The 14618-nt window shown below is 43.7% G+C and overlaps 1 protein-coding gene across 1 annotated transcript in view; it reads left to right on the forward strand.

The window, feature by feature from the left end:
* The first annotated feature begins 499 nt into the window (after window positions 1-499).
* btr30 (bloodthirsty-related gene family, member 30) overlaps window positions 500-14618 on the forward strand; it is a 22965-nt gene continuing 8846 nt past the window's right edge. Inside the window, exons 1-7 of the mRNA XM_079282570.1 lie at window positions 500-511; window positions 11483-11625; window positions 12878-13300; window positions 13389-13493; window positions 13653-13748; window positions 13906-14139; window positions 14546-14618. The exon at window positions 14546-14618 is cut by the window's right edge and continues 111 nt beyond it. Of these exons, the coding sequence (XP_079138696.1) occupies window positions 11515-11625; window positions 12878-13300; window positions 13389-13493; window positions 13653-13748; window positions 13906-14139; window positions 14546-14618 (1042 nt within the window). The 5' untranslated portion in view covers window positions 500-511; window positions 11483-11514. The remainder of the gene's footprint in view (window positions 512-11482; window positions 11626-12877; window positions 13301-13388; window positions 13494-13652; window positions 13749-13905; window positions 14140-14545) is intronic.

A 14618-nucleotide genomic window follows, 5' to 3' on the forward strand; every position in this document is an offset into this window, starting at 1 on the left:
GACTGATCACGTGACCATGACATGTGAAGCTGTGTATTGTTCATAGTGTTCTTAAAGAGTTCATAAGGACTAATTAAACTCAACTAACTAATTCATTAAATTAAACTATATATAAATATGCAATTTTATTTACATATAAATATATACATATTTATATATCAAATTAAATAAATTAAATACGTATATATAAAATTGTATAGGTATACATGTCAGTCATTTAGCAGACTCTTGTATCCAAAGGGACTTACAATTCACGTTGTCACAGTTCTACACCGTAGGCACAACTACGGGAGACATTTTGGGGTTACACATCAACATGCGACTAGCTGATTGAAAGACGGCCCTGCTATCCACTTAGCCACTAACATGGAGGTCAGAGGTCAACATGAACAAACGTCTCCACCTCTAAACTCGCCTGACGGCTTTGATTGACCCCGCCCACCCATGACGTCACAGCTTAACCTGAGTTTCTGGCTCTGAGGCAGAAACACGTCGCGAGGCTGAGAGGAAGGTAAGCACCCTTTGTTCTGCTGCAGCGTCACACTGCCACGTTTATTCATGTATATATGTTTATACATGAATGTACTGATACACCGATGTACTTGTACTTCTGAAGGTCGTTGCTCTTCATTCTGAATCTAAAAAAAAAAACCTGACTCGTCATCGTGTGTCGATCAACACATTCAAATCAAGTGAACTTTATTTAAACAGTCTAACGTCACAGAGCAAAGAATGTGATGAAGGCAGACCACGCCCTAATCATCATCATCAGAGACACGTTGTCTTCATCATGAGATTCAGAGATTTAAAGACTTTATATCATTTATTTATATAATTTATTTACATTATTTATTTAAATGTTTATTTACATATTTATTTATATAATCTATTAACATATTTATTTACATTATTTATATCATTTATTTCCATTATTTATATCATTTATTTACATTATTTATATCATTTATTTACATTATTTATTTATATCATTGATTTACATATTTATTGATATCATTTATTTACATATTAATTTCCATTATTTATATCATTTATTTCCATATTTATTTACATTATTTATTTATATAATTTATTTACATTATTTATTTACATATTTATTTCCATTATTTATTTATATAATTTATTTACATATTTATTGATATCATTTATTTCCATATTTATTTCCATTATTTATTTATATCATTTATTTACATTGTTTATTTACATATTTATTTACATTATTTATTTATATCATTTATTTACATTGTTAATTTATATCATTTATTTATATTATTTATTTTAAATGTGTAACCATTCAGACTCATTGAGACAAAACATGATTTAAATCTAACTTTTGTATAATTAATTAATGGTTAAAGTAACTTTTCTCTGTTTTATATGATATCGATAGACAGACTTTATTTCAGACTCATGGTCCAGAGAGACAAATACATAAAATGACGTACAAACAATAAAAGTACGGAGGCCTAGCAGTGCCAGAGAGACAGCTGTACCAATGTCTCCACAGCTGGACTGGTAGCGTGTGGTGCTAAACCTTATGTTGGTTAAAACAAGTATGATCCCATTTACAGAGTCATTCAGTCCACAGATGAATTTGTACGTGAGATTTCTTAAAACTGTTTGGAAAGTGTTGACTCGTGCAGCCACAAACATTTCACTGGCACTACTCCATCTCGCTCTCTTTAAAAGTATTCTCATGGCGTCATTGTACGCGACTTTAAGTCTCTGTAGACTCTTTGTTCTGTAGTTTGACCACAAGTGTGCAGTAGAGTGGAGTACAATATGCTCTGAACAGAGACATCTTCACTCCATCTGTACACACACCAGACTAACGTGAGAGACTGTTTGTTGTGCAGACATCATACCACATTGAAATCATCGGTCATGTGTTCTGTTAAAAAATGACCAAGATATTTGACTTCACTACAGACACCAAGATTATTGTCAGACAATTTGAAGTCAGGGAAGTTTAGACATTTGTCCTCTTTAGTTCAACAGATCAGGACAGCACTCTTACTGGCGCTGTATTTGATGTAAAAAAAAAAAGTGATTTTATTTTGAAGGGCATTTTTTATGCAGCGGAATTATTCCAGCATTTACGGCGTTTATATGTGTGTATCAAAAATGATATATCATTTGGGTGGTGGGTCCCGCAGCCAGACCAGCTGAGAACCACTGGTCTGAACCACTTGCTTTGCCTTCAGACAGTTTATTGATCGCTTGGTGCAGATCATGTGATGTAATTGACTCATTACTCTCACAACTGTCCACGCCATACAAATCACTGTAGATGCAGTTGAATAAGGTGCTATGATGCTGCCGCCATAACTCAGCAGTGTTGTCTGTTCCTGAGATTCCATCTACAGCGCTGTACCTTTGTGTTATATAACATATCATCAGAGCACCGACGTAGTCGGAGCGGAGGACCTATTGTTGTTCTCATGTTTATTGTTATTATTATTGTTGGAATGCTGTTAAGCATTCCAACAATAATAATAACAATTAAAAATAATGCCAATTCAAATGTTCAGCTCTTTCACCAGATGTCTGCTATGACTTTTCATATTTCTAACCTTTAAACTTTTTGAATTATTAAGCTTTTTATTTTTTCAATAGGATCTCTATGGAGAATATTTTCAAATGGCTTCAGGCACACAGGTGTTAACGATTGAGCCAATTAGTGATGTTGATAAACACACAGACTCACAGACACACGCGCACATACACTCCTCTCTCTCTCTCTCTCTCTCCCTCTCTCTCTCTCTCTATCTCTCGCTCTCGCTCTCGCTCTCGCTCTCTCTCGCTCTCGCTCTCTCTCGCTCTCTCTCTCTCTCTCTCTCTCTCTCTCTCTCTCTCTCTCTCTCTCTCTCTCTCTCTCTCTCTCTCTCTCTCTCTCTCTCTCTCTCTCTCTCTCTCTCTCTCTCTCTCTCTCTCTCTCTCTCTCTCTCTCCCTCTCTCGCTCTCCCTCTCCCTCTCCCTCTCCCTCTCCCTCTCCCTCTCCCTCTCCCTCTCCCTCTCGCTCTCGCTCTCGCTCTCGCTCTCGCTCTCGCTCTCGCTCTCGCTCTCGCTCTCTCTCCCTCTCTCTCTCTGTGTCTCTCATACAGTCATTCAGGTCTTAGGGATCTTTAGAGGTCTTTCCTCCTCCCCCCCTCACACACACACACACATGCCATTTCAAAATAAAAGCCCCAGAGAATGAATCCTAACTGAACTGCTTGTGATGAAGCCTGTCATTTAATAACCTCTGTTTATGTGTCAAACATGATGATTATGTCTCCGCTCCCCCTCCCTCCCCCACCCAGTCCCACCCTTTCAAAATAAAAGCCTCATGGATTAACTGTATGTAAACATTAAGCTCAAAATTAGGCTTTTTTGTTGAAATAATGAATGCTCTTACTAATACTGCGACAACTACTACTACTGTTAATATTTCTAGTATTACCACTACTACTACAACTTTTGCTGTTGCTACTATTACTACTACTGCTACTGCTATTACTGCTACCATAAATATTATTACTACCACTACTGCTATTACTACCACTACCACTACTATTATTACTGATACCACAACTGCTAATACTGCTATTCCTGCTACTACCAGTACTAATAACCAGTACTAATACTACTACAGCTATTAGTACGACTGCTGATACTACTACTTCTACTACTTCTTCTAATTACAAATACTTCGACGACAACTTCTGCTACTACAAATATCACTACTGCTACAACTAGTACTTATTCAAATGCTACTCATACTTATACTGCTAATAATACTTCTACTACTACTACAACAAATATCACTACTGTTGGAATTTCATTTCAGCTTTCAGCATTCCAACGCATTTTCAGCAGGAAATGCATTTTCTAGTTATTATTATTATTTTACGTGTTTCGTCGCAAAAAGGAGTTGCCGTACTATGAACTCCTCCTCGGGAATAATCCGATCAGCTTAGAATTTGGTCAGAACACTCTAAAGACTTTAGCGATTAAAAGTTCCTAAAAGCTTTAGGTTTCATCGAACGACGTGGATATGGTGCGACGGCCATTTTACATGGCTCGCCATCATCCATCAAGCTGTTGTAACTCGACTGTACTTTGTCCAAACTGTCCCAAACTTGACATGCTTGTTGACTGTCATGGCTTTAGGACTTCTGCATGCCAATATTAACTCATAGTCATAGCGCCACCTACTGACAACCATGGCCGATAGCAGGATTCTATAACTACAGCGGCCCAAACACTGAACTTATTGAAAGGGTTCGTGGGCACAGCATGAGAAAAAGACTTCTCTGATCTAAAGGTGTGCAAACTAAGATGTTTGGAGAGCAAACGTTAGATAACAGTCATTCTCAAACCATGTCAGTGGCATCAGTATAAATGATCTGTCCAGAGCTTCTTCATGGCAATCAGGTTAAACGTCACAATGAATGCTTCACACTACAGTCTAAAGTTACAGAAGAACTTCAAATGAAAACAGTGTGAAATGAAAGTGTTCAAGTAACAGCAAATGGCACGACTGTTCTGTTAACGTTCATGTAAGTCCAAATACAATCAGCAGGGAGTTGAACCCATCCCAGTAAACTGACAGTCTGTGATGTTCCAAACACTGAAGCACATTCACACGTTCATCTTCTTCATGCTCTTTCAGGCTCACATTGATGATTGAATCGGAGGTACGCTCAACACATTTGCTCTTGCTGCGCTGCTGGTCTCCCTCGTGCACGCAGAGCGCGACGGTCACAGGAACGCACGGTCCCGCTAGGACCCTCGCGTGCCCGATCAATGCCGCTCGCAGCTTTAACATTACCATGATTATTATTGTTTGTGTAAAGCTGAATATCGTCACCTTCCTAAAATAATGGCCAACGTCATTTTTTGTTGCCTAAATCTTCTCCTTATGATGCTGGCCCCCTCTGGGAAAATGGCCGACATCCTCGGGTGAACAGGTCAGGCTGTTCTACCCCTGCAGTATAACGGCCGTGTTATTTTGTGTTTTCTGAAAAACTTGAAAAAATGGCGTAGGCCATTATGTTAGGAAGGTGACGATATGTGGAACTGAATAAAACATTTAAATACATTTTATTAAACAATCAATCAATGAATCTAGAAAATAATCTTCATATTAATCAACAATGAAAGTAATGATTTCATCATCAGGTTTTCTCTCACAGCTCCTCGTCTGTGTGTTCAGTACTTGATTAGCTTAGCTTAGCATGAAGACTGAAATCGGGGGTCAGTGACCTGTATGCTAAGCTAAGCTCAGTCCTGTCACAGACAAACTGCATATAATGACTTGCAGGATCGTCATGTTGTCCTCTGTGGTGGGACGGTCCATACTTTAAGCCTCAAACGTTGAGTTGAGTGTCACAAACATTCTGGTCCCGTCACATCACGTGTCTCTGTTCTTCCTGTTTACATTCTGTGTTCAACAATGTGACTGATGTTTAAAGAGGCAGAACAATGCTACATGCTACATGCTAACCACCCCATCCCGTCTGTCTGTCTGTCTCTACACATTTCTGTCTGTCTCTACACATGTCTGTCTGTCTCTACACACGTCTGTCTGTCTCTACACACGTCTGTCTGTCTCTACACACGTCTGTCTGTCTCTACACACGTCTGTCTGTCTCTACACACGTCTGTCTGTCTCTACACACGTCTGTCTGTCTCTACACATGTCTGTCTGTCTCTACACACGTCTGTCTGTCTCTACACACGTCTGTCTGTCTCTACACACGTCTGTCTGTCTCTACACATATCTGTCTGTCTCTACACATGTCTGTCTGTCTCTACACGTCTGTCTGTCTCTACACGTCTGTCTGTCGCTACACGTCTGTCTGTCTGTCTCTACACACGTCTGTCTGTCTCTACACACGTCTGTCTGTCTCTACACACGTCTGTCTGTCTCTACACATATCTGTCTGTCTCTACACATGTCTGTCTGTCTCTACACGTCTGTCTGTCTCTACACGTCTGTCTGTCGCTACACGTCTGTCTGTCTGTCGCTACACGTCTGTCTGTCTCTACACATGTCTGTCTGTCTCTACACACGTCTGTCTGTCTCTACACACGTCTGTCTGTCTCTACACATATATGTCTGTCTCTACACATGTCTGTCTGTCTCTACACACGTCTGTCTGTCTCTACACACGTCTGTCTGTCTCTACACATGTCTGTCTGTCTCTACACACGTCTGTCTGTCTCTACACACGTCTGTCTGTCTCTACACATGTCTGTCTTTCTCTACACATGTCTGTCTTTCTCTACACATGTCTGTCTGTCTCTACACATGTCTGTCTGTCTCTACACATGTCTGTCTGTCTCTACACACGTCTGTCTGTCTCTACACATGTCTGTCTCTCTCTACACATGTCTGTCTCTCTCTACACATGTCTGTCTTTCTCTACACATGTCTGTCTGTCTCTACACATGTCTGTCTTTCTCTACACATGTCTGTCTTTCTCTACACATGTCTGTCTGTCTCTACACATGTCTGTCTTTCTCTACACATGTCTGTCTGTCTCTACACATGTCTGTCTTTCTCTACACATGTCTGTCTGTCTCTACACATGTCTGTCTGTCTCTACACATGTCTGTCTGTCTCTACACACGTCTGTCTGTCTCTACACACGTCTGTCTGTCTCTACACACGTCTGTCTGTCTCTACGCACGTCTGTCTGTCTCTACGCACGTCTGTCTGTCTCTACGCACGTCTGTCTGTCTCTACGCACGTCTGTCTGTTTCTACGCATGTCTGTCTGTCTCTACACATGTCTGTCTGTCTCTACACACGTCTGTCTGTCTCTACACATGTCTGTCTGTCTCTACACATGTCTGTCTGTCTCTACACATGTCTGTCTGTCTCTACACATGTCTGTCTTTCTCTACACATGTCTGTCTGTCTCTACACATATATGTCTGTCTCTACACACGTCTGTCTGTCTCTACACACGTCTGTCTGTCTCTACACACGTCTGTCTGTCTCTACACATATATGTCTGTCTCTACACATGTCTGTCTGTCTCTACACACGTCTGTCTGTCTCTACACATGTCTGTCTGTCTCTACACATGTCTGTCTGTCTCTACACATATATGTCTGTCTCTACACATGTCTGTCTGTCTCTACACACGTCTGTCTGTCTCTACACACGTCTGTCTGTCTCTACACATGTCTGTCTGTCTCTACACATGTCTGTCTGTCTCTACACATGTCTGTCTGTCTCTACACATGTCTGTCTGTCTCTACACATGTCTGTCTTTCTCTACACATGTCTGTCTGTCTCTACACATATATGTCTGTCTCTACACACGTCTGTCTGTCTCTACACACGTCTGTCTGTCTCTACACACGTCTGTCTGTCTCTACACATATATGTCTGTCTCTACACATGTCTGTCTGTCTCTACACACGTCTGTCTGTCTCTACACATGTCTGTCTGTCTCTACACATGTCTGTCTGTCTCTACACATATATGTCTGTCTCTACACACGTCTGTCTGTCTCTACACACGTCTGTCTGTCTCTACACACGTCTGTCTGTCTCTACACACGTCTGTCTGTCTCTACACGTCTGTCTGTCTCTACACGTCTGTCTGTCTCTACACACGTCTGTCTGTCTCTACACACGTCTGTCTGTCTCTACACATATCTGTCTGTCTCTACACATATCTGTCTGTCTCTACACATGTCTGTCTGTCTCTACACGTCTGTCTGTCGCTACACGTCTGTCTGTCGCTACACGTCTGTCTGTCGCTACACGTCTGTCTGTCTCTACACACGTCTGTCTGTCTCTACACACGTCTGTCTGTCTCTACACATGTCTGTCTCTCTCTACACATGTCTGTCTCTCTCTACACATGTCTGTCTTTCTCTACACATGTCTGTCTTTCTCTACACATGTCTGTCTGTCTCTGCACATGTCTGTCTTTCTCTACACATGTCTGTCTGTCTCTACACATGTCTGTCTTTCTCTACACATGTCTGTCTTTCTCTACACATGTCTGTCTGTCTCTACACATGTCTGTCTGTCTCTACACATGTCTGTCTTTCTCTACACATGTCTGTCTGTCTTTACACATGTCCGTCTGTCTCTACACATGTCCGTCTTTCTCTACACATGTCTGTCTGTCTTTACACATGTCTGTCTGTCTCTACACATGTCTGTCTGTCTCTACACATGTCTGTCTTTCTCTACACATGTCTTCCCGTCTCTACACATGTCTGTCTGTCTTTACACATGTCTGTCTGTCTTTACACATGTCTGTCTGTCTCTACACATGTCTGTCTGTCTCTACACATGTCTGTCTTTCTCTACACATGTCTTCCCGTCTCTACACATGTCTGTCTGTCTCTACACATGTCTGTCTTTCTCTACACATGTCTTCCCGTCTCTACACATGTCTGTCTTTCTCTACACATGTCCGTCTGTCTCTACACATGTCCGTCTGTCTCTACACATGTCCGTCTGTCTCTACACATGTCTGTCTTTCTCTACACATGTCTGTCTGTCTCTACACATGTCCGTCTGTCTTTACACATGTCCGTCTGTCTCTACACATGTCCGTCTGTCTCTACACATGTCTGTCCGTCTGTCTCTACACATGTCCGTCTGTCTCTACACATGTCTGTCTGTCTCTACACATGTCTGTCTGTCTCTACACATGTCTGTCTTTCTCTACACATGTCTTCCCGTCTCTACACATGTCTGTCTGTCTTTACACATGTCTGTCTTTCTCTACACATGTCTGTCTGTCTCTACACATGTCTGTCTTTCTCTACACATGTCTGTCTGTCTCTACACATGTCTGTCTGTCTCTACACATGTCTGTCTGTCTCTACACACGTCTGTCTGTCTCTACACACGTCTGTCTGTCTCTACACACGTCTGTCTGTCTCTACGCACGTCTGTCTGTCTCTACGCACGTCTGTCTGTCTCTACGCACGTCTGTCTGTCTCTACGCACGTCTGTCTGTTTCTACGCATGTCTGTCTGTCTCTACACATGTCTGTCTGTCTCTACACACGTCTGTCTGTCTCTACACATGTCTGTCTGTCTCTACACATGTCTGTCTGTCTCTACACATGTCTGTCTGTCTCTACACATGTCTGTCTTTCTCTACACATGTCTGTCTGTCTCTACACATATATGTCTGTCTCTACACACGTCTGTCTGTCTCTACACACGTCTGTCTGTCTCTACACACGTCTGTCTGTCTCTACACATATATGTCTGTCTCTACACATGTCTGTCTGTCTCTACACACGTCTGTCTGTCTCTACACATGTCTGTCTGTCTCTACACATGTCTGTCTGTCTCTACACATATATGTCTGTCTCTACACATGTCTGTCTGTCTCTACACACGTCTGTCTGTCTCTACACACGTCTGTCTGTCTCTACACATGTCTGTCTGTCTCTACACATGTCTGTCTGTCTCTACACATGTCTGTCTGTCTCTACACATGTCTGTCTGTCTCTACACATGTCTGTCTTTCTCTACACATGTCTGTCTGTCTCTACACATATATGTCTGTCTCTACACACGTCTGTCTGTCTCTACACACGTCTGTCTGTCTCTACACACGTCTGTCTGTCTCTACACATATATGTCTGTCTCTACACATGTCTGTCTGTCTCTACACACGTCTGTCTGTCTCTACACATGTCTGTCTGTCTCTACACATGTCTGTCTGTCTCTACACATATATGTCTGTCTCTACACACGTCTGTCTGTCTCTACACACGTCTGTCTGTCTCTACACACGTCTGTCTGTCTCTACACACGTCTGTCTGTCTCTACACGTCTGTCTGTCTCTACACGTCTGTCTGTCTCTACACACGTCTGTCTGTCTCTACACACGTCTGTCTGTCTCTACACATATCTGTCTGTCTCTACACATATCTGTCTGTCTCTACACATGTCTGTCTGTCTCTACACGTCTGTCTGTCGCTACACGTCTGTCTGTCGCTACACGTCTGTCTGTCGCTACACGTCTGTCTGTCTCTACACACGTCTGTCTGTCTCTACACACGTCTGTCTGTCTCTACACATGTCTGTCTCTCTCTACACATGTCTGTCTCTCTCTACACATGTCTGTCTTTCTCTACACATGTCTGTCTTTCTCTACACATGTCTGTCTGTCTCTGCACATGTCTGTCTTTCTCTACACATGTCTGTCTGTCTCTACACATGTCTGTCTTTCTCTACACATGTCTGTCTTTCTCTACACATGTCTGTCTGTCTCTACACATGTCTGTCTGTCTCTACACATGTCTGTCTTTCTCTACACATGTCTGTCTGTCTTTACACATGTCCGTCTGTCTCTACACATGTCCGTCTTTCTCTACACATGTCTGTCTGTCTTTACACATGTCTGTCTGTCTCTACACATGTCTGTCTGTCTCTACACATGTCTGTCTTTCTCTACACATGTCTTCCCGTCTCTACACATGTCTGTCTGTCTTTACACATGTCTGTCTGTCTTTACACATGTCTGTCTGTCTCTACACATGTCTGTCTGTCTCTACACATGTCTGTCTTTCTCTACACATGTCTTCCCGTCTCTACACATGTCTGTCTGTCTCTACACATGTCTGTCTTTCTCTACACATGTCTTCCCGTCTCTACACATGTCTGTCTTTCTCTACACATGTCCGTCTGTCTCTACACATGTCCGTCTGTCTCTACACATGTCCGTCTGTCTCTACACATGTCTGTCTTTCTCTACACATGTCTGTCTGTCTCTACACATGTCCGTCTGTCTTTACACATGTCCGTCTGTCTCTACACATGTCCGTCTGTCTCTACACATGTCTGTCCGTCTGTCTCTACACATGTCCGTCTGTCTCTACACATGTCTGTCTGTCTCTACACATGTCTGTCTGTCTCTACACATGTCTGTCTTTCTCTACACATGTCTTCCCGTCTCTACACATGTCTGTCTGTCTTTACACATGTCTGTCTGTCTCTACACATGTCTGTCTGTCTCTACACATGTCTGTCTTTCTCTACACATGTCTTCCCGTCTCTACACATGTCTGTCTGTCTCTACACATGTCTGTCTGTCTCTACACATGTCCGTCTGTCTTTACACATGTCCGTCTGTCTCTATACATGTCCGTCTGTCTCTACACATGTCTGTCTTTCTCTACACATGTCTTCCCGTCTCTACACATGTCTTCCCGTCTCTACACATGTCTGTCTTTCTCTACACATGTCTGTCTGTCTCTACACATGTCCGTCTGTCTCTACACATGTCCGTCTGTCTCTACACATGTCCGTCTGTCTCTACACATGTCTGTCCTCCCAGGTGTGTGTCAGTGACTCAGCTGTTATTTTCCCCGTTGAGGAGGAATGTTGTTTGACCTGTTGTCTCACTTCCTGTTTCATCCTGTTTGCTTCCTGTGTTTAGTCAAATAAATGAACTCTGGTGTTTGTGTCTCTGTTTCATTACAACAGGAAGCTAACGGGAAGCTAACACCTCCAGCAGGATGATGGCGGAGGCTCCAGATCTGTTCTCGGAGCAGGAACTCACCTGTTCCATCTGTCTGGACCTGTTCGATGAACCTGTCTCTACTCCGTGTGGACACAACTACTGTCAGGTGACTCAAGGCCACTTCCTATGGGGGGCATCACTGAGACCTGATCCACTATGAACACGATGAACAGAGAGATACATAAAACTCTTGATGTGTGAATATTAGTTTATTTACTGTATAATAATTAAAGCACCACAGAAGAAGAAGAAGAGGTGATTTAAGTGTATCGGAGGTTACTTCTTCTCTTGTTTTATAGGCGTGTATCGGAGGTTACTTCTTCTCTTGTTTTATAGGCGTGTATCGGAGGTTACTTCTTCTCTTGTTTTATAGGCGTGTATCGGAGGTTACTTCTTCTTGTCTTGTTTTATAGGCGTGTATCGGAGCTTACTTCTTCTTCTCTTGTTTTATAGGCGTGTATCGGAGGTTACTTCTTCTCTTGTTTTATAGGCGTGTATCGGAGGTTACTTCTTCTCTTGTTTTATAGGCGTGTATCGGAGGTTACTTCTTCTTCTCTTGTTTTATAGGCGTGTATCGGAGGTTACTTCTTCTTCTCTTGTGTTATAGGCGTGTATCGGAGGTTACTTCTTCTCTTGTTTTATAGGCGTGTATCGGAGGTTACTTCTTCTCTTGTTTTATAGGCGTGTATCGGAGGTTACTTCTTCTTCTCTTGTGTTATAGGCGTGTATCGGAGGTTACTTCTTCTTGTCTTGTTTTATAGGCGTGTATCGGATGTTACTTCTTCTTCTCTTGTTTTATAGGCGTGTATCGGAGGTTACTTCTTCTTCTCTTGTTTTATAGGCGTGTATCGGAGGTTACTTCTTCTTCTCTTGTTTTATAGGCGTGTATCGGAGGTTACTTCTTCTTCTCTTGTGTTACAGGCGTGTATCGGAGGTTACTTCTTCTCTTGTGTTATAGGTGTGTATCGGAGGTTACTTCTTCTTCTCTTGTTTTATAGGCGTGTATCGGAGGTTACTTCTTCTTCTCTTGTGTTATAGGCGTGTATCGGAGGTTACTTCTTCTTCTCTTGTGTTATAGGCGTGTATCGGAGGTTACTTCTTCTTCTCTTGTGTTATAGGTGTGTATCGGAGGTTACTTCTTCTTCTCTTGTGTTATAGGTGTGTATCGGAGGTTACTTCTTCTTCTCTTGTGTTATAGGCGTGTATCGGAGGTTACTTCTTCTTCTCTTGTGTTATAGGCGTGTATCGGAGGTTACTTCTTCTTCTCTTGTGTTATAGGCGTGTATCGGAGGTTACTTCTTCTTCTCTTGTGTTATAGGTGTGTATCGGAGGTTACTTCTTCTTCTCTTGTGTTATAGGCGTGTATCGGAGGTTACTGGGCCTCCAGTCCCGTCTGTACGTGTCCGCTCTGCAAACGACAGTTTGAAGAACGTCCTCGGCTCAGCGTCAACAAAGTCTTCGCTCTCATCTCTAATAAATACAAAGAGTCCCGTTACGGTGCCACTGGGTTACCCTCGGCCGTCAGGAACGGCACGGCGGCGACTGATGTCACGGCACCTGGTGACCTGGTGACCTCGTCGGGTGAGGAGGTGGTGTGGTGTGACGTCTGTACGGGGGTCAAACAGCCGGCTGTCAGCTCCTGTCTCACCTGCACCGCCTCCTACTGCTCTCAGCACCTGGAGCCGCACCGGACCACGGCCTTCTACTCCAAACACCCGCTCATGGACCCCCAGGAGGCCCTCAGGGGCCGTACCTGCCGCGCCCATCGCCGCCTGCTGGAGGTGAGCCGACAACCACTTCCTGTTTTTAGTGGAGGACCGACGACCTCCCGGTCAGTCTTCTCTCACCGCAGATGTGTTCACTTGTCAGGTTTACTGTCGGACGTGTCAGCGCTGCATCTGTGCCATCTGTGTCCTGGAGGAGCATCGAACTCACCAAACAGTCTCAGTCCAGACGGAGAGACTCGGCAAACAGGTAGAGGAGGAGGGAGGGAGGGAGGGGGGAAGGAAGGGAGGGAGGAGGAGGAGGAGGAGGAGGAGGAGGAGGAGGAGGAGGAGGAGGAGGAGGAGGAGGAGGAGGTGGTGGTGGTGGTGGGGAGGAGGAGGATAATAAAACAAGGTTATTGATTATCAGAAACAGGTGGCGAGGACGGAGCAGGAGATCCTGAACCGGATCAGACAGAAGGAGATCCATGTGACTCAGCTGAAGAGGAAGCTGGAGGGAGTGAAGGTCGGCCATCTTGTTTTCAGCTTCTTCTTCTTCTGCTGTTTGTGGTTCAAATGTCAATAAAATCTGTCTATTAATAAGAGTTCATGTGTAACTTAAAGCTGGTTTAATTATATGATTTCTATGTTTGTGGTGGTGTTGTTGTTGATGATGTGTTCAGAACTACGCAGACGGAGAGCGAGGAGAGGTGGAACACCTCCTGGACCAGGTGACCGGCTCCGTGGACAGGATCCGGTCTCAGGTTGTGGGCGGGATTGAGAACCAGCTGGACAGCGTGATGTCGAAGGGGGAGGGGCTAGTGAGCCGTCTGGAGGCGGAGCTCGGCGAGCTGATGGACCGGAGAGCCACGTTGGAGATCCAGGCTGTCAGTCAGGACCACATCTGCTTCCTGCAGGTAAGACCTGGACTCATCCCAGTCTCCTCCATTCCTTTCCTCCCCTCCTCTTTTCGCACCTTAGTCCCGCCCACAGTAGATGCGAGTAGAGAAGGTGGGAGGACGGGGGAGTCAAGGACACAGACTTTAATATTTATATTATTGAAGATAATCGAGGACTAAAGACACAAAGACAACATTATACAACACATCAGCTCGATATATACATATGTATAAATAAAGAGATATATACGTCTCCTCTGTCTTCTCTTCTGTTCTTTCTTCTCGTCTCCTCTGTCGTCTTTCCTCCTTCTCTCTCCTCTCTCATCGTCTCCTCCCTCTTCCTTTCTTCTCTCCTTGTCTCCTCTCTTCTCTGTCCACTCTCCTTGTCTCTGCTCTCATCGTCCCCCCCCCCCCCCCTCCTCAGAGCTTCGAGGAAGCCACAGCTCCTCTGGTTGAGGAGCAGCAGGAAGAGGAGGACGAGGAGTTCTTGCTCCACT

Source organism: Melanostigma gelatinosum, assembly GCF_949748355.1.
Source record: "Melanostigma gelatinosum genome assembly, chromosome: 13".
Lineage (NCBI taxonomy): Eukaryota > Metazoa > Chordata > Actinopteri > Perciformes > Zoarcidae > Melanostigma > Melanostigma gelatinosum.